The 21,239-nt window shown below is 42.1% G+C and overlaps 1 protein-coding gene across 9 annotated transcripts in view; it reads right to left on the bottom strand.

Moving 5' to 3' along the window:
- Positions 1–226: 226 nt before the first annotated feature.
- Positions 227–21,239, bottom strand: part of DNM3 (dynamin 3) — a 187,100-nt gene continuing 166,087 nt past the window's right edge. For 4 of the 9 annotated variants that reach the window (XM_085300250.1, XM_085300252.1, XM_085300255.1 and 1 more), the window contains 2 exons: positions 20,130–20,366; positions 1,908–6,409 (listed from right to left, as the gene is read on the bottom strand). In XM_085300250.1, coding sequence (XP_085156376.1) covers positions 6,340–6,409; positions 20,130–20,366 — 307 coding nt within the window. In that variant the 3' untranslated portion in view covers positions 1,908–6,339. Of the gene's footprint in view, positions 419–1,907; positions 6,410–18,048; positions 18,355–20,129; positions 20,367–21,239 lie in introns of those variants that run through there. The other 5 variants (XR_014895264.1, XM_085300254.1, XM_085300251.1 and 2 more) reach the window with 5 other exon arrangements.

The raw sequence follows: 21,239 nt of genomic DNA, 5'->3' as shown, positions 1-21,239 counted from the left end.
CTCAATTTCTGTTGTTAAAGACATTGGCTATTCTTCCTCCTGCTACCACTAAGCCAAAGCCGCTTTTCCTGAGCAATCCTAGTGATTAATGAATTCAGAAGCTGTGGTAGAATCCCAGCAGCATGTCCCTCCCTTCCCACATCAGACCACCAGAGTCTCAACAGGACCCAGGCAATTGCTTTAATGGGGTGTTAATGGCTCCATTTAAGAAAGAGTGGGTAGAGTCTTTAATGGAAAAGCATTCTATTTTATTATCATCAATCTTATCTTTGACATCTGAAAATAAAATCTTATTTACAAATAGTCTAGTGCAAATTAAAGACAATTTTGGGCAAAAAGACAACAGATTGCCTATAACACAAAAGAAGTGAAATGTATGCATTAGGATGATCTTCCTGGAACAGCTGGAGGAGGTCGCCTAGGAAAAAAAAACAAAAAATAACCCCAAATTCATGGGGAGGAGGGGGAAAGAGAATTAAAACAAAAGGTTAAGATACAACAAAATGGCTAATATACAAAATTATAAAATGAGTTAAGAGAAAAAGGGACAGAACATGCACAGTAAGGAAAAGAGCAAGAATGAGATTAGAATCAGTTGGCTATCAGCACAGCCTGCACAGGCTCTGCTTTCATCCTCCAAGCTTCCCATCTGACATGCTGGCGCCAGAGAACTAGGACAATCCCATGATGAGTGCCGAAGTTGCTGGTCAGAAACTTTCTAATTTTCTTGCAGCAAATAATATCTTCCAGAAGAGCTTTTCCCCAGCCAGCCTTAAAATCTGGACCACAGTTTATTTCAAACATTGTTCTTGGAGTAAACCTTTTAAGTGAGATTCTGATGGATTAGAGGAATGATCAAACAAGATGATCTATGTGTTGGATTGCGATATTTGGAGGGGTCATTGCTGAGGAACGCTAAAACTTTGGGTGATGGCAGTGCAATGAATCTACTGCCAAAACTTGCAGAAAAGACCCTTGGCAGTCAATGGCTTAGTGCAGCAGTCAGAGAAGAGCGGCTGCTCATCCTAGTATCCAGCAGACAGCACTGACATATTAGCTGGCCAATAGGCAGGGAAACAACTCACACAGGGATATTTAATGTACTCCAGCCAGACAGGACACGTGTGTGACACTCCTGTCTGCAGAGAGCAAATGCAGACTCTGCCCCAGGCATATGCATTAAAGGCTATTCAAAAAAAAAATGCTCCCAAGTGTTACAGCAAACTCTCTGAGAATATAACAGGATATTGCTGCTTTGCTCACCCCCCATTGCATTTTGCCCCCCTCACTTTCCCAATACCTAAGGACCAGCATAGTGACTGTTGTGCTCAGAGCCTCGGATAGGAAGCTGTTGTGTGTTTGCTACCTGCTGTGCCAAAACAGACCACTCCTGCTCTTCCAAGCGCTGATTCCAGTTACTTGGCTCTTACTAATCTGAAGGAGGAACTGAGTGACAGATACATTCTGAGACATCTGCACGTTCATACAAAACCACTTCAGGGAGAAATCTCTTCCAGACAGAATGCACACACATACACAACTTCACTCCAACTTCTGCTCTTGAGGACTCAGCCTGGCCCTCTGCTCTGCTCTGAATCTCTCCCAAAACCTATCTTCCCCAACAGTGAAACAAATACCAGATATTGCCTGAAAAACACTTACCTATTTGCCAGCACAACATCTCTGTAGCACTCCAAGTCCCTAACAGGGTAGCAAGCTGAATACTTTCCATGGGTCACTTCCCTCTCATCTCCCCATACACTTAAGTGGTATCTCTAGTGATATGAACTGCAACATGTGTCTCTCATGAATCCTTACTGCAGTCCAAAGAGAAGCAGAGTGCAGCATGCTGTGATTAGGGTGAAGACCACTCATGCGCATCCAGAAAGTAATAATAGAAGCCCATCAAGAGTTACAGTTTATTTCAGGTTCAGAAATGCAGCATAACATTTTTACAGCAGGTGTATGCAATGCTCAGTAATGACCATAGTTTCAGGAATCAACTTACTATGCTCAAAGGCCAACAGCAGGAACCATTTAAAGACTACGAAGCCAATGGCAGATATTTTGGCTCATATGAAACAGAGCATTAACATACAGAGCAAAATTCAGAAAGAAATCAAGCATTAGCTTCTTACAAAAAGAAGACATTGTTTACACCATTCTGGAAAAGTAAAGAAACAAGAAGTGAAACAAACGGCCGGCAAGATGRAACAAATCATATATCAAGCAAGAGTGAAGGACTGTCTGGACGGGAGGAGCCATCGGTATCAGCTCGCCTGCAGACAAAGCAAGAGGAAAGACAGGCAGAGTAACATTCATTTACACAAGGGAGCTGCTCTGCTAGAGCCCCAGGGAGGAGATTCAATGCAAAAGCAGGAGGCAGTGTACTTTTAAGCACACCAAGACATCAAGTGCCTCCCCAGTGTCACATGTACAAAGTAGGTCTGCTTTGAATTTAGGAGGCTTGGACTATTTTATGACAGAAAGACAGAGCTAGACAGTAATCTCAATATGCTGTATACATATTGTCTATTGTAGCTGTCTGCAACATAGAGTATAATATTTTCTAGGTTATACATTAACACAAAATGCCATAACCTATAATGTATCTCTTCTAATATAATAAATATCTCTTTTTATGAGGCTTACTCAGAAAGTGCAATAAGATTAGCAACAAAATAAACACACATTAACTATTTACATAAACCTTTTTCTTGAACATACAATCTTTTTAATCCTCACACAAGATCCCTTGAGATTAAAGACTGAGAGCTATTTATGGCCCAAGTGAGCTCTTCAGCTGTTAGTCATCCATGATGGGATGAGGTGGAACATATTCTTTACACAGAGATCTAGGCTTAGCCTAAACRCAGTAACAGATGAGCACCCTCCTGAAACTTAGTTAAATAGATCATCCAGCTAATTATCAAGCTCATGTAAACTCAAAAAACCTTCTGTTGCTTAACTGGAGTCTCCACTACTCCCTATCTTCCGAGCTTCCCCAAGGGAATCAGATAATGGGAGAAGAACCCATGCTCCTCAGACACAGGAGCTCATGCTTAGCTCACCCTGCGTACGGATGTCCAGCGAGAGGTAAGTAGCCTGTCCTGGCCAACCAATCCCTCTAGCAGATCTATGGAGATGTACTGGTGAGTTTGTCCTGCTGTCTTTCAGGCCTGGAGCGAGCTGGTGCCAAGGCTGCTCCTCCAAGAACAAGGAACGGGGAGAGACACAATTCACCAGATTCTGGAGTGAGCAAGACAGACAAGCTTGTTCCAGGCACTTACAGCATGAGGAAAGGGACCACGGTTAGAGGGTGAGAATTTAGTCAGTTGTAAGTAGCAATTTCTTGGGGAAGCACTTAGAATTGTTGTTTCTTAGAAAAATGCTATGCAATTTATTCTGAAAAGTATATATGCAAGAAATTAGAGGTAAAAATCATCCAACTCTGGATCTGTGCTTAAGGTTAATTAACCTATAAACCTAAAAGTGTTGCATTTCAGGAATAGGTCCAGATTTAGGTGTGATCTGAATGGGGATGCAGAAGAAGGAAGGGCTGTGCAGCTGTACGCTGGGTCCCACGACCTCAGAAATGAGTGCAGAACCAGGCAGTGCTAACACTGGGGCTACAGATCCCTCACTCCCACCCTCCTCTTTCCAGTAAATCTGTGCTTGAGTTTATCATTTATAATTCAAGATTACCATGGAGAAATACAACTTCTTGTGGGACAGGGTTAAGGGTAGCACTGAATTATGATAATTGCGTATTTCCTTAGGCTTGACAGAAACCATGAGTAATGTAAATTAAGAGTCTCAAGCATGGAAGATTTAATTAAACATTTTTAGACCAAGAATTATGCCATCTAATTGAGGCTCCTAACTTACCAGCATTATCACCCTGGTGTCCCATGCAGTCACACTGGTCTGAATCACCTTTTGGAGCCACTTTCTCTTCCCATCTTAAACACTTGACACCTTGAACAACTAAGGCTGTACTCAAGCATTTAGGATTGGGTGGGGTAAAGCCAGATCTTAGCCTTATAACATTACTGAATATTAAGATTTGGAGTTAATATAATGACTTTCACTGGCTGAGGTGGAAGAGGTACTAAGCATGGCTTTCTGACAGAAGACAGCTGCCAGCTCAGTAACAGAGTTCGGCTAATCTACATACAGGCTTGCTGGTAGGCAATTATATGGACTACTACAGTTGCTTATAAAAACACAACTAATAGATGCATTATATGTTACAGAATAGAGTACTACACAGTGGAAAACAGAAGAAAAATCATCAAAATATGTTTTGACTTTTCTGTAGTAAAAAACAATGTAAATGCAGTTGGGTTTGCACCTTTTTTTTTCCTTGTAAGCTGATTTTGTGCACTTGTTYTTGAAGATACGGTCCTGTTCTCTAGGGAAACACTGGCCATTTCAGCCATTTGCTGAGATCACCAAGATGCCACTGTACTGACAGATTCCATCTTCATTGCACTTCAAATGCTGACCTCTAGGCTCCCTAGGTGTGTGTCACAAGTATGAGGTTGACAGGATATTAAAGTTAAGCTAACATAAAAATCATGGTGCTTTTCCAAACTCATCTCTCTCATGTAAGCAGAAGCATGATGTGTTTCAGTGGTGAACATAACTGTTATTTAATTAGCAGCCTGGGACTACTTAACAGGGAGAATTTCCATTGGTTGTGGCTCTTTGACTGGATTCTGCCTAACCACGGAGCTACAACATACTGTAGCCCTACATGCAGTCTCCATAAATAAATTTATTAGATTGGTTACACTAGTGGCCTTTGAAACCACCAATGGCTTTACCTAGGTATCTGTAACTGTAATTGTAATAACAACAATTAATATTTTCTGAAGACATAAGGCCAAATTAATCTCTAGTATAATTCTGATGGCTTACATTTTAAGCCACAAGGATGACACCAATCCTAACTGTTTAGAATTAAGTGATATAGTTAAAATATATATATCTTTTACAATGTACTAATATACAATTTGTAAAACAACAGGCAGAGAAGACCTCTGAAAGTGAATATCTGCTAAAATAATACATTGCCAGGATGCACAGCTGAGTGCTTCTCAGTACCTATTTGGATAAGGGGACAGCCAATCTGAGGTGTGTGGGACTTCAAGAGATGCAAATAGAAAATCTTTATATAGTGGAACTTCACTGATGGGGTTGAGTCAGTATTTTGAATCCAAACTGGATCTTTGGAAAGCTCAGATCCACACCTAGGCCATAGCTCTGTTGATTGGCTCACACAGTGGGCAGAGGAGTATATGGGTATTTTTTGTATTTCACATAATGACCAAATGCAACACTCAACTTTCTGGATCCTGCCAGGCAGTATATATATACCTATCACCCACACTCACACACGTAGCGTTTCCAGTGGGCTCAGTGGGAATACTAATGTAAGTGCTGCTAGAGGACAAAGTAATCTGGCACATGCTGGCCTGTCATGTACCAGCCCTTCAAACTGCTTTTCTCACATCCTTGCTGCACAGTGTGGCAACTCCACATTGAGACTTCTAAGTTATCTGCTGGGACTTCTGAATTTCCATTTCTATAGAGCACTACCCAGTCTAAGCCAGGGTACTGCAGCCTGGTTCTTGCTGATCGCCAAGCCAACTGCCAACTTTGGATGTCAGTCACCAATGTGGAAAGAAGGATTTTGTAAAAYAGTGATTGTACCATACGCACCCTTCTTGTTTAAAAACATTCTTTAAAAACTAGGCTTCTGATGAGGAGAACTATAGGAAAAGCTGCCATCCAGCAGGCTTGCAAGAGGGACGTGGAAGTGTTGGGCCAATAAAGAGCTTGCATAAAAAAAAACATTGCTTTCCTCGGCCCAGTTTAGCCATTAAAGGAGAAAATGGGCATAACTCTAATTCCAAACAACAGAAAACCTTTTTTTCAAATGATACGCCTTAGAAATCTGAAAGTTACAGATAAAAGCAAAGTGCCATTCAGATAGAAGAAAAAAAGAAGCAGACTTAGACACGTGCACACACACACACAAAGTCAATCCCTCGTTTGACTGTATAGGATTGTGAGCATAGCTATCTGGGTGAATATGTCAGTAAGTTAGCTAATATCAGCTACAGCACAAGGAAAAGTCAAGGCAGCACAGACCTTCCCAAAACATTTAAGACTTCATAAGTAATGCAGAATGGACAGAGTGTATATCAGTAAAATTGGTTACTTGCCTATGGATGTCCATACATGCCACTATACATTGGTTATTCCAACAGTTATCAAGCAATCTGCTTCCACATATTTGGTTAACAATGAATGGCATGCCAGAAACTTCGTTTAGTCTAACAGGGACGAATCTAATGGACGAATTACAGTGGGCCGAGTAGGTGAAGGGGGTGGTCTTCGACTGGAGAGAAAGAAAGAAGAAACGTTAAGTGGAAACATTGAGAATGGACCTTTTGCTATAACTACGTGAACATGCACATGCACCTAAGCATTATATTCTTGTGCTCATTTACACTGAAGCAMGCCAGCTCTAAGCGTCCACAATAAGGAAGAAGGCAAAAGGTTTCTGCACACTGTGCCTTATTCTCACGCATCAGACAACTCTCCTCTCTGGTCAAGTCTGTGAATTCTATGAACACAATTACCACCTGTGCCGTGTAAATGATCACTGGATGATTACTATTCCCGTTTTCTCTGGGGTCATTCCCAGCCTGGACAGCCAAAGAGTGGACATACAGGCACTTTTTCGGAGTAGCCAGYGGGAATCTGGGAGACTGGCTGGAGCAACTTCAGGTGCTTTTCGCCAAAGCAGAAAACATGCCACTTCTTGCAACWGCTACATGAACTGTGCTTGAATGCCAGATATCAATGGCCCCYTTTAAAAATGCCAGCTGTGGTGATGGATTCTGGATTCATTCACTTGTCACTTATGTGTTCATCTATCAACTTCAGTAACTGCTAAGAGAATCCCAGGTTTCTTGAGAGGGCTCAGGGGACCTTATCCCCCTATTTCAAACGGCTGATTCAGCCTAGGCTCCTGTGCACTGCCAAACCCTGCATTTCAATTTGGGCTGCATCCTATAAGATACTGTGGTACAAGAATTAGCCAGTAGCTGCATAACCCCTGAACATGTTCCACCTGCAGCCCAAGCTGAGCAGGGGTAGTACACAACTCCCCTCCCTTCCTTGGCCAAAGGATGACACAACTCCGCTAGAGCTGTTGACGAATTCTCTCTAGCTAGCTGCTTGTTTGCCTTCTACAGTTCTGCGTGTATTTAGGGTACATCTCCACGGAGCACTTCAGCGCTGTGCAGAGACAATCCAGTCAGCGTGGTTATGAAGACTGCTTTGTAAATACTCTGTTCCACCTGAGCTAGCACAACCAACTGCTGAGCAAAGCCTGCGCGGAGCCTGGGGCGAACATACCCCTCCTGCCCTCAGTGCCTGCACTAGCTCAGACAGTTCTGCCTAGCACCACTTTGTACTGTTTAAATATATACCTAAGTGCCTGCTCTTCACAGCCAGTCTGCTCCCTCAGTTAGCTACTTAGCACTCTGCAACAGAGTTATGTTGATGCAATTTATTCCAATCTCTCTCTTACATAGTCTTTTTGCCCCTCATTAACAGGAAATATTCATGCTCTCTTCATTCCTTAATCCTAATCCTATCTCAGAAGACTGCAAAGAAAATGCTAATCTTCTTTGAACCAGAACATAACATATGAGACAAATTTATACTTGACCGGAAAGGAAAGGAAAGGAAAGGGCTAAAAAGCTCGTTTGGCTCCAAGCACATCTTGTACAGCAATATCCTCCTTTAGTGAAGAAACGAGAATTTTAATCCCTACTATACAACAGATACAAAACATTTCAACTGAAGCATTCACGTAAATCAACAAGCTAAAAAAAAGTGAGTGAACTATAATTTCTTCATAGTGTAGTTTTCTTACAGAAAAATGTTACTGTGTTAACTATTGTTTCTTAGGCTGCTCCACTGTAGGTCTTCTGGACCCATTTCCGAAATCTGTAGCTTCATAAAGAACCACTTCTAAAGCTCTGCGTTTCTGCTGGGTTACATTAAATTACTCCTTTGTTGAAATGCCCCACACTGCATTGTTTAGTGCTTACTGAGAACATCGTATCATCTGTATACAATTTACAAACAAGGGAAAATGCACACAGCTATCCTCGTATCAAATTTAAAAGATACAAGCCCAGCCTTGTATTTTAACACCAGGTTAAATGTAGTGCACTGACTTCAAATGACAAATTGCCATTTAAGACTAGTTAGGCCAGAAACTAGAGAGCACAGTGGGAAAACATCCTGGATTTAATCAGTCAAGCCGAATCTGAACCACAAATGGGTCTGAGCCGATTTCTCCTTGAACCAGAACTGTTACTACACCTGAACCATTATTCTGAAGTTTTCATGAAGCCCAATCTAGAACTGAACCAGGAAAAAGAAAAAAACCAGCAGGCTCTCATACCGCTTCAGAGCAACAACTCAAGCAGAAGCCGATACTCCCAAGGGGCCCCTCTGGCGCGGAGCTGCTGACGCGGCGAGGGTCGGCGGCACAGCGGCCGCTGCAGCCCGCCCYGGGCAGAGCTGCCGAGCCTGGCGGCTCCCCGCAGCACCGCCAACATTGCTGTGCRGCCCGCGGGCAGCCCTGCTCAGCAAGGGGCCCCGCAGTCTCTGCGAGTACCTTCCGGGGGAGATGAGTACCTGTTTCTGGGTCCCTGTGCATGCAAGTATTTGTGCACATCTTTCATACAGGTCCAGGTCCRGACGTACGTGACGAACAGGGCACACTTCTCATTAGCTTCAGTCCCACTCCGGCTCCTCGGCCGCAGGGATGCTGCTCCTTCCCAGGGCAGTGTGGTCGTGTGGGGCTGTCTTTCAGCTCCGTAGCCCCCCGCACCATAGCCCTGGGAGCAGGACTGGCACCCTGAAAATCAGAGGTACCTTCCAGAGGAGTGGCAAATGGGCCCTATTGCCACTCTGGCTGAAATGCCATGGTGATGTGATCCTCCGCGTTTTTAACTGGTATCTTTTTTTCCAGAGTGAACAAATCCAAATTGGTTCAGGCTTACTCTGCTGTTAACAAACTGCTATGAGAGTCCAAACTAGAAAAGCAAGATGCCAGTCACAGGGAAATCTAAAGCAACGCTTGCACTACACTACTTTGACTCCCAGCTTTAAATCCTGCAGTTGGCCCTGTGCAGTGGATTTGGTCAACTCAGCAGCCGTTCAAATACAACATCCACAGTGACTAGCCTCAAACTATTTGCAGCTAGGCTTGTCTCTCTCACTCTTGGGGTACTTCTGCAGCTTCTCTCTTGTGATCACACAGGATCTCAGCGATCCCAGCGATCCAGAGACAACCAGCACACATGGCCAAGATGTGGGAGAGGGGCTGTGCTGTTGTGTTACAGGGGGAGATGCAACTCAGAGAGGACCCTGCATAGTCTGTCTCCTGTTAAATGGCCAGAAGGCCTGGATATGTCCCTGGTGGACAATGGTGATGTCTCACATTTTGGAAAAGAGGGTACGTGAGAGATGTGCAAAAGCACCTCTAGGCCCTCCACTAACAGCCTCGTGGGAAGTCCCTAGTTCCACATGCCAGTAAATACAGCAAGATGGGCTGTGCTCCTGGATGCTAGGCTGGGGCTCAGCTGAGGTGGCATCTGGGGTCAGAAACCTTGGCTTCACTAGCCCCAAGCACACAAAAGGAATGGGCCCAAGCTGAAGACCAAATCTACATGAGCTGAAGAACAAGCCCAGAAGTTGCTTGTCGCTAGCTTTCCCCATGAAGGTGAACAGTCATTCTGTGACGAGTTTTACACAGGGAGCAGAGCTCAGTCGTTTCCGCCCTCCTCCCCCAGGGTCTCAGTCACAAAGTCAGGAAGAGAGGTCAACCCCAAATGCCTCCCGCCTCTTCCCCCCTCTTTACGTGTGGAGCAGTGACTGGAAGAGCTCCAGCAGCACCAAGAGACTTTGGGGGCGGGGAGGGGGGAGGGAAGGGGGGAAACCTGGGCATCTAAACTGTCGCCCTGGGATAACTGGACCAGCAAGTCAGCACTGGGCTGCTCCTTGTAAATGCAGCATGTGGAAACCGCGATGCTATGGGTTCCAGTCCCACCTTCTTTTTTTTTTTTTTGCTCTGAGCTCATGTGAAAAATGAAAGTCTGAGGAGGCCTAGCGTGATTCCAGCACGATTGCGCTCCGAGTGTGAAGGGCGAGCAAAGGTTACGTAAATGTGCTTGCCAGACCCTCTGAACTGCAGTAATGCAGAGAGCGAGGGCAGCAGGGGGAGCTCCAATCCGCTTCTGGGCAGCGCAAAGGAAAAGTGGAGAAAAACAACCTCCCCCAGATCTGTGCTCTGCCCTAGCTGCCATGTCAGTGAGTAAATAAGTGACTAAGCCCAACTAAATGTTTAGTCTGAGGCCAAAAGATGATACTGGTAAAGACAGCAAGGACCGCTTCTCTCTGCTTTATCAGACTGCGATTCCCTCCGCCCGGGGAGGGACGCGGTGCATTAGCTGTTCCCAGGCTAAAAAAAGGCTGGTCCAGATTCATAGAAAGCTCCTGCTTATAAAAATGCCATTTCTGTGGTATTTCCAATTTGGTTATTGTTTCAAACATTTTAACTGCGTTTCCAAGCTTTGGGGCCGAGTCCCRCAGCCTGGCCCCTTTAACGGTCTGCTGAGTCCGTTTTTCTTTCTTTTTTTTTTCTTTTTTTAAAGGGAAACAGTGTTTGCAAAAGTTAGTGCTAAAGGGGCAGGGGATCATAGGTCCCCAGGGTTGAGTAAACGAGTCTGCAGAAAGAATCAGTTCTTCTAACTAGCACATATTAAGCAGACATAAAGAATTTACCAATGAAAATYGCGGACTAAGTATGTATTTAATAACTCCCTGATGTTGCTGCAGAGACTCCTCCTTTGAAGAACTCAGTGGGGTTTTGAATGAAGGATAACTCTCACCCCCACCAAAAAACTTTTAAAAAGGAAAAGTTCTACATTTATTTTTAACATAAGTAGCACACCCTAATTTTTCAGTTTTAAGAGAACTCCTAAAAACTTTAGTTAGGCAAACACAGAGCAAAAGAAACTAAATAAAGCAAGTCTAGACTTAAAATTCGATCGGAAACATATGGGAGCTCTTCAAGCTTTTCTTTTTTGAAAAGTGCTATCACTCCACACGCACAGTCCACAAAATATGCTTTCAGTAAAGCACAGCCGTAATTACGCTGGGAGGCCCGGCTTTAAGAAGACGGCTTCTCTTTTCCGAGTGCAGCTAACATACTTCTAAATAAAARACTTTCATTTCCACTTACATTTTACATTCTTATTTGCTTGTGACACTTGCAGAAGGCATGCACATAACCATATTTTATGATACATTCCTATAGATTTGAAGTTGTAAACAAAAGTCCATTATTCTCCCTCTTTTACGTGATTTTGGCTTTCCTATAATGCAAGCCTCTCAGAATACCCTGAATTGTCTTTGCAGAATATAACAAGAAAATATTCAAACAAAATCTCTAAGCGGCTTTAAATCTGACTGCAGACAAATGTTATTTTAGGTAAAAATGAAAATGTGGGTGTGAGGCATATAATAATGGGATTAAAGAGTAACATTCTTTAGGCAAGAAATAAATATCATTTCCTCATTCATGTGATTTATTTACAGAGAATAGGTAGCCAATTTCCTAAGATTGTCCTTAGGACTATTGTAATGCCTTGACTGATTTTGATTTTTATACAGGTTTCACTGTTTCAGTGAGATCCTAAGAGACCTACACAACTTACGCTCTACTTTTCCCCATTCTTACATCAACCTCTGTAACTTTTATATGGTACTTCTTGACCTCCATCAGCTTCTGAATTTAGCAGAAAATCCAAAACAGGAATGAAACTACTGTAAATCATGATGGTCAAAGAACAGAAGTGAGACATGGTTTGTAGGTCTGATCAAGTAGTTCATCTACAACTTGTACCTAGAAACTCTTTCTTGATAAGAATAGGTGCAGCACAGCAACTACGGAGACTCAAGGACAACTCAGGAAGAAGAATCTTCACTAGAAGTGAGAAAACAAAGAGGAAGAAAGAGACTTGACACTAGCGACAGAGGCTACATGAAAACAAGAAAAGCAGAAAAAGGATGGTGAGAGGAATAAAGGAGGATTCACGGCCAAGAATGAGGAGGAGTAAGAGATTATGGGAGAAATGAGAAACAGCACTAAATAGTGATGAAAAAAAAAAGTAACATGGGAACACACATCTGAGATTGTCCCTTATCCCAACACAATGGTTCAAGAGAGTAAAAATTTCTTTGATTTGTTTCTGTACTGGAAAATGCCACTTTGTCAAACACAAACTGCTTCTAGTAAGCACACCCAGAGGATTGCTATTGTAAGGCAAGACAGGAACAGATGGACTGAGAGGCAGAGCACACTGTCTGAGGACAAATGCCAGTTTTAAAGTAGCTCTCCAGCGGAACACATATGTATCACGCTCTACAAATGCATAGAGTGTGTGACTGCACTGCCAGATTATTCAATTTTGTCTGATACCTAATTACTCCCTTTCAGTGAAAGAAAAAAAAATAGCGAATCTGAAGAATGTATTCTTCCACTACCCACCACTACACTGCAGCAATGTAAGTCTCCATTAATTCCAATACTAACACTGTTCCAAAACATTAGGATTATTGGGGTTCCACTCATTTAACCTACTATATATTCATAATATGAATTGTCTCCTTTCAGAGGCAAAGGGTTGCAAAATATACTCCATTAGTCTAATTTCTTTGCAAATTAAGCTGAGTTTTCTATATGACCATCATAAATTAACATCTATCACAAACACACATAAACATATTTATCTTTATGTGGGTGTTGCATTTTGGAGTTAGTCATTTTAGGGAATTAATGTGTCATATGGAAAACTCAGCTTGAATAAACAAAGAAATTAATTGAATAGAGCAACCAAGAAAGACTATTATTCTTAACAAACTGTGTTCTTGTTTGCCCTTCAGCAGAGAACATGTCAAGTAAGCAAGTGTGCAACACATTAGCGGAGGACTATCCCAACTCTTCAGAAACACTGGGTCCAGATGGTTGAGAAGATCAAAACTCTGCTTGGAGGAAGAGGAAGCTGGGAGTGCTGAGCGCATACATTCACAACGCTGCTCTTCCTTCCTCTGTCCACAGCAGATGATGTCAACTGCAGGGCCACAAAATCAGCAGGAGGAACTATCTTGGAATAGTAGCTGAAGCCTTGTGTACTGTTCTGTGTTCAACTGCAATGTTCAGTGTCTGTGAGAGTCATGCGTATCCTGTCTTTAAAGATCGTATCTACTTCTGCCCACTCTGTTCGTCCTTCTTACTCGCCTCTACTTTCTCTTTGACCTCCCTCTGCCTTTTTATCTCTTTCCTCTTTACTTACCTTGGTAAGAAAGGGAGTAAACATCCTGACTGTCATTTCCAGCTGGACTTGCACCTCTTCTTATCCATGATGACAGCCACTAACATGATTATCAGTGTCATTAATGTGACCATTGAGTGCCCTTTTTTCACTAACGATCCAACACAGTTTGCAGGGGACAGGAGAGTTTACAGCCTTTCAAGCTGCCTGCAGATTCAGAAAGCTTACACTATCACTGCTTACTTTCTATTTACTGTCATATGCTTTCTCTTCCAGCACAAGGAAAACTAGAGATGCCCTGCTATTCTGCCCACTCTTCCAAACATGGCAAGAAATTTCTTATTAGACAACATTGCTCTAGTTCTGCATAGCCTTTATGGCAACCATTATTTAGCTACTCTGTTACGAGATGAAATACGTTCTAGGGACAAAACATATCTTTGAGTTCCTGTCTGTATTCTTGGCAAACAATATTTGCTATTGTTTGACTCTACTTTCCTTTTCAAGTTCAGAGTTGCTAAAAATAAAAACCACTTCCTTTTACTAATAGTATATTGAGAGAGAAAAAGCTAAGATGGCAAAAAAAGCTTTTGCTGAAAATACCTAACAGAATAAATTAGTCACTCATCCAGCTCACCAGCTGACATTCCCAAAGCAAGCTTCAACTGTGCTTGGGGACTGCACTCCTAGCAGTATCTTTATCCTAGAATCACTTCTTAGAACTCTTCTCAGGTTCCTTCTTTTCTTTATTCTCTTTCCTGCATCATTTCCCCATTTTGTGAGATTGGTCTACACTGAGATAGTAATGAGGAGCCATTTCCCAGCCTGAACCACTCTGCTGAATTGAGAAAGTACTTGCAACAGTTCCAATAAAATGGATTTCTCCTAGTTTACCTGATTTTAAAAACAAATTTTGCTGAATAAGGTTTAAACAGGCAGGAGAAAATATCTCAGGAATGATAGACAATCAAAACTAAGATACAATAAATGGACTTAAYCTCCCAAAAATATAAATAATTGACTCTTGAGAAAGATTTGCTCAACTGTCATAGTGCATTGAATATCACAACCCATCAGAAAATTCCTAGACCACTAAAGAAGTAAAGTGGAAAGCCTGCCTCTGGCTTATTAAAGGAGATGCCGTTGGGAGTTAAATTCAGTGCAGGTAGGCTTAGTACCTAGACTGGGATGACTGACATCAAATAAATTTTGTTTTATCTGACTTTTAGGACAGTTATTTGGGGGAGAAGTATATGAAGGAAAATGGTGAACAAAATCCCACTGCCAGTGTAGGAGAAAGCCACCCTTTGGGGAGCAGTGGTGAACGAAGCTTTTGGAGCAGAAGCGCAGACTCTCCTGTATCTCTCTCACAGCGTTACAGTTTAGGCAGCTGAAGAGCCAGTTCTGYGCAAACGCTGTTCCAAGTTTCTCTTACGATCAGCATTGCAGAGTTATAATGAAACCACAAGAGTTGATATATTGTGATATTTTACATGTTTTTAAAATCTGCTGTGACCTGCTTTCTGGCCAACCCCGACAATATTCATCCTTATTCAGAATGCTACTTATTTTGTTGCTTCAGTTAGGACTGAATCTGATGATGACCCTAGTTAGGCTGACGAGCATTCCTCCACCSTTTTTTTGCACGTGCTAGTATGGTTACCCTAAAGATAGCTAGTGTTTCCAATCGTCATCATGACCACTGGCACCAGGCTGCTCTTAAAAAAGATTGCCCGCTACTGCAGTTTGAAAACTGGATGGAAAACATTAAAAGAAGGTAGAAATGCAAGGAGCAGGAGACAGATTTACAAAGGTGTCAGGGAAGGGATAAGTTGGAAAGAAACCAAYATAAGATGGTAAGAAGGAAAGGAGGGAATATATGGAGAAGGAGACAAATGTATTGGGCAGGAAACTAAGTGAAGGGAGAATGTGAAAGAAGATGCAAACAGGATGGGCAAGAAGGGGATAGCGAGGGAATGCCAGAAAGAGGCAAAGACGAAATAGCGATAAAAGGAGGAGTGGAGGACGGGAAAAAACAGATCTCCTTTCTAAGGGATAAGAGAAAATAAATGGAATCTCCCGCTCAAAGCAGCCAGCAGCAAAAGGAACATATTACTGTGTGTGCGCATTTGAACAAGAAATTTACATTGGATTGGTAACAAATCACACTGAGGTGTCTTCCTCCAAGGCAGAAATCACAGAAAGAATAATTTATAGTCTCATAAATCTCATGATTTTTGAGTACTTGGATAGGCAGAGTTGGAATCATACTGACTATGGAAGAGCAGTATTTTCAGCTGCGTCGGGCTCTGGCTTTGCAGCACTCCATACAGCTGTATGTTCTTTTGACCACAGACATGAATGGCTTCCTTGTCTCCCTTTAAATTCAGTAGGATTTTGAAATCCCTTCTGATAACACTCTCATCTCTCTGCATGCATTGAGCATTCCTAATTGCTGATTATACTTTCCGACTATAACTTTCAGTGWAGATCATTCAACGAAGGCATACTGACACTGCTGTGGGACAGTGCTGTGCTTGCATGTTCAGACTGAGATCATCAAACTCAGCATGAAAATGCTTTAAAAGTGGACACTTGTTCATCCTGCCAGAAGAGTTTGATGTAATGGCTATTTGACTATTATTTATATTCCATTAAAATATAGTAGCATGTTTTTAAGGCTGCAAGGTCAAACCCTCCGAAGAGAGGAGATTCCCAGGGTAAGGCAGGATAACCCTCAGGCCTTACATGCCTAGGCRTTATGACAGATTGTAGTCAGAGGATCACATGCAATTTTTGCAAGGGATCCCCTTATTGCTTGGTGCACAGGGTTAGACTTTTTGTTAGGTCTTTCCAAAGAACTCTGATCCCTAAAAATTCACCAAATAAAACTTTAACTTAATAGTCGATATTTTGCAATCAAAGAATGCAGTACAGAGTCTGGAAACCAAACACCATTAAGCAATGATACTTTCTGTAGTGCTTCTGGCTTTGTCTGGAATTTTCTAACTGTAATTACTATCAAACATAGGTATTTTTCTGCACTGGGGTGGCAGGACTACATAATGATAGCTTATGACAWAGATTAGTTACAAGCACAGCAGGTCATGTAATTAACCTCGGTGACATAGGAAAACGTAGCTGCACAGCCATCCCCCCTTCCCTGCTGACTGGCTGCGGATTGAAGCGAACTGCAGGGAGACTGCCGAAAGAGGTGGTAGGCAGCGTATGCGGCTATTCACAAGCAGCATGATGTGAATTCTCTCTCCCCTGCATGCTTCACATTTAAAGATCATGCTCTCTCTGCAGAGGCTGTGTACCAGCAGGTCTGAGCCTCAGAACATACATGCTCAAAAGTGTTTATTTTCCTGCCTGTGTGAAGAGACGTTGCAGCCCCCCGAGTCCTACGTTTAAGCAGGTACCAAGGTTCCACCTCAAGTGGGATCACATACATCATTCCAGCAAAGTGGGGAATGATCTTTAAACTTTCCTTGGGAAAGCCTTCATGAAGCCACGGTAGCACAGCAGAGCAGGACAGAGAGAGAAGGGGAGCACCCTCCCGCCTCCGCTACCACCCCGGGCCCTGCTGCCAGCAGAAAAACAGTTCCAATTCAATTATTCTCCTTGGGGCAAAGCTGAGATCCCCATTCAGGACATTTAAATGTCATAAAGCATCTGCAGTAGAACTAAAATTGATCAAGATCAGACTTTCTGAACAGGGAGGCAAACACACACCATGGCAAGCTAAAGTGGTTCAAGGGTCTGCTTAAAGCTACCTTACCAAAGCAAATGCACAGCTGCATTTTCTTTTAAAATACTGCTGCAGCCTTTTAAGAGAGAGGGGAAATCATCTAAATTCTGGCAGTGGGGAATATTTCACAAATCATATATGTTTTGGCATCAAGCCCTTCACAAAGCCAGGGGCCTTTACTCACAGGCTTTGCTGGGAGAGATCCACCCACCTCAAGTGGGATTAATTAAAAGAGGCATGTATCATGCAAATAGTTTCTGTTTCCTTACAGAAATATTCAGAGCACATAACCCAAAACAGCTTTAGAATCAGAGGCAAGGAAAAAATTATTTCCTGCTCCCCTAACCCTTTTCCTTTCCCTGTACAGTAAGTGAGGAACCGTCAGAAAACACAGAGAGCTCAGTTTCTGCACAATTGTTATGATTAAATGCTAATAAAGTGGGGGGGGGGAAGGATTTTTTCCAAAGGCAGGGGCTATATCTCAGTAACAAGGTGGCAAATTCTCCAAMCAAAATGTGTTTATCATTGGAACAAGATGGTTCAAAACTTACCCTTGAAAATGAGCTTTTTATCTTGCGGCAGAACACGTGAAAAAAGAATGCCTATATTTTCTGGCACATCAGGATTTTCAGCTCCATGTGACAGTGACGGGGGTGCAAAGAAAGCTTCTTTGGAAAGCTAGAAGAACTTTAAAAATACATCTTTCTTCTCAGGAAGCTGAGCTACTTCCCTAGATATGACAAATCCTGACATTTCAAGCAATCATTGCAGAAAATGGTGGTAAAGCAGACAGGGCACAGAGGCTTAGTACAAAAATAAGTCACAGAGAAAGCTCAAGTTTCCACAAGACCTCTTCCTCAAAACCGTTTTTTTTTTTTTTCCTTTTAATATCTCAGACTCATTTTCTGAGTCAATTTCCTACGATCCTGCGAAGACTGTTATTAAAACCAGACGAAGCGCAGCAGAAATTCCGAGGCTCAAAAAAGACTTTTAATAGGCACCGGAGCCTGCCACACTGTCTCCCTCAGGTGATTTCCCCTGCAGCCCCTTCCCTGGGATTTCCTTTCTCAGAGTTTAGTCAGCAGGAGAAACCTGAAGTCTCAGCAGAAAGGCAAACTCTTCCTTCATTCTTAAGCATCTGAGACCTTTATATCTGAGGCTTTCATAGCTCTAAAAAAGGAGAACCAGGATGCAGTCCAGAAGATGTGTATTTCAGACATTTTTTCCACAAAAATGTTAGGCAGTCATACACTCAATTATATATCCAGCTACAGCATTTGAAAAGCACTGACCTCCTTTACCAGCCACTGCTTTGCATGCCATCAGCGGCAGCCATGAATTAAGCTGTTCACAGGCTGCTTACCCGAGTGTCTTTTGTAAGCTAGAAAATCCCTTCCTGATCTCCATCCCACCTATCAGKTTAGCATCAAAAGGATTATCACACATGTTCCTGGCAAGCATTCGCAGGAAAGCAGGATTCGTGCAAAATCCCAGCCAGGCAGGACCACGGAGACGCGCTCATTCGCAAGGCAGGCAAGGTGAGAGCTGCCGGGAGCTACGGTTCTCTCCAGTAGCACAACTGACAACGTACTGGACTTCCCTTCTCTCTCCAGCGAGTGGATTTATTCTCTGATGGCACGGTGGAAACACTGATGCTACTGCCCTTCAGCTCAGACCAAAAATGATCCATCTGGGGGACTCCACTCCAACTTCCACCTTTTCAGTGCAAAGTTTAGTACCCAGAAAGGCAATTTTGCACTTCTCAGTAATCCTAATCTGAGCTAGGATATCCACTAAGGTGAAAAAATAATTCATAGTTGGGCACTGATGCAACACTCTTCATTGGAAATATATTAAAATGTTTCATTCATTTGATATACCTCATTTATTTATTCTTTATAATATAAAGAGCAAKTATATTAGAAATATTGAGCCTCAAATTTCAGTTACTAACAGCTATGACATATTCACCTATTTAAAAGAAAGCATTTAGTAGTTTTTCTCCAAAGGYGGAGGATGGTTTTATTTTCAATTAYTATATTTAAAATGGAAATGTGCACATTTTCTTTCTGCTTCTATTTWAATCTTCATTTCTTAAAAACTGTTATTATTTCAACGTAACAGTAAATTTATTAAAAACAGAGAAATCCTTTTGTTCCAATGTGGCTAATCTGCCCATGCCTGGAAGTTACTGAAGCCCTTGGAATCAGAACTTTTCACATTTATGAGTGATTAAGAGTATTAGGTCATAGTGAAAATAAATCTTACGGATATTTTATTCAAATATTTTGCAAAAACAAACCCCAGTTAATGYCACATAGAAAAAAATATAAAATATACAAAGCTACTTTTAAAAGTAYTGATAAATGCAAAGCCCTTGGAAGTAAAGAAAACAACGTGATCATGAAAATACTGCTCTTTAACCAACCATTTTGTGCTATATGACCTACACCATTAGTCARCCATGGACTATTCTCAACTGGCTGTAAATTATTTGCACTGTGGAATAAAAGTCAGACTCTGATCACTTTRTTCCACTGATTCTATGAGGGCTTGCTCTTGTTCTCTCCCAGAAGACCCATTACTTCCTCTGCTGAGGACTCAGAATGACTAAAGTGAGTTATTGTACCCAGTGCCACTGTTCTAGTGGAAGAATAGATGACTTATCTTTACAAAGCCCTCATGTAGATGCAACACAACAGTGGTTCTTAAGAGAAAATATTTGTTTTTTTAAATGAGAGAAGTTTATATCTTTGCAAAAAGTGGTATTTGTGCTAAAAATAGGTTCCTCAAAATGCTTGTGACTCACTGCAAGGAATGTTTAATTTTGTTTTGGTATAATACTTATTCAACAATGATACTTGACTTTCATACAACTGCAGAATCAGTCTGTTATGCTAGAGGAAGAGAACCATGCCCAGCACCAGGAAGTTTGGATGTCTTACCTGGGGACGCTGGGAGGAGCTCGAGTTGGCCGAGAGGGAACCTGGGGAGGTCCTCCAAGGGCTTCACCACCACTTGGAAATGGAGGCAATGGTCCTGGGCGGAATGGGACGGGGGGAGCCCCCGCCTGAGGGCCTGGAGATGGGATCGCAGGAGCAGGTCCTCTGCCAGATAAAGGTCTGGTTGGGGGATTATTTAATGTAGGTCTCCTCTGAGTTGAGGGACTTGGAGGAGGAGATCTAGTGAAATACCAGAGATTAAGCTCAATAAGTTGGTGTCTTTTTTTTTTTTTCAGAAATGAAAAAACTTTCTTATATCCGTGACAACATTTTCCATTGCTTGCATAGTGTCTTGAATCTGAGAGGTTTAACAGGGTGCTGAATGAGCATCACATATATTTAAATTGATAACTCTCTTTTTCCCTTGATTTTTTTCTTTCTTCTGGATGTTGCTTCCCAGGTTTGAATCCCATTTGAAAGGGCTATTTAGTAACACTTCAGATATTTACAAGAACTACTTCCCTTCCCACCAAGTACTGTTCCCTCTGCAGCTGAAGAAAAGATATCACACACACACTTACCTTTCCCACAGATAGTATGCATTAAGATGGTCAGAAATAAACATAAATGAGGTAAATAAAATGGATTTTAATATTAGAATTCTAATAATGTTTTGTTAAGTGGATTTTCTAGGATACAGAGCCTGAAGCACTGAAGTCTTATAATGGATTGCAAGTAGTGGCCTTGAGGGTAGACAGTTGGAGTTAATTTGCAGATGTAGGTGAGATTACTAGAATAAGGAAAGAGAAAGAGTTGTACTTCTACAGAAAACAAAACAGTATTTGGTGACAGAAGTCACTAGCTGAAATATCAGCTAAGGTATAAGTCCATTGGATGGTCCTCTTAAAGACAGGCATTTACATACACATCGATARAACAGGTATATGTGGGAAAATGTTTTTAAAAAATGAGCATGTAAATTGGACCATACAGAATGCATGCTGGTCCTCATCTGCTCTGGGGATTRTGATCTGGATTTCTGAATCTGGCTTCCTGCTAACACAGTACAGTAGAACACAAAGCYCTTCACATTCTAGGAAGGTCACTGCTCAT

Source organism: Rhea americana, unplaced genomic scaffold, assembly GCF_003343005.1.
Source record: "Rhea americana isolate MKP2758 unplaced genomic scaffold, rheAme1 scaffold_162, whole genome shotgun sequence".
Classification (NCBI taxonomy): Eukaryota; Metazoa; Chordata; class Aves; order Rheiformes; family Rheidae; genus Rhea; species Rhea americana.
The sequence above is the reverse complement of the archived record's forward strand: the minus strand, read 5'-3'. Positions and strand labels throughout refer to the sequence as shown.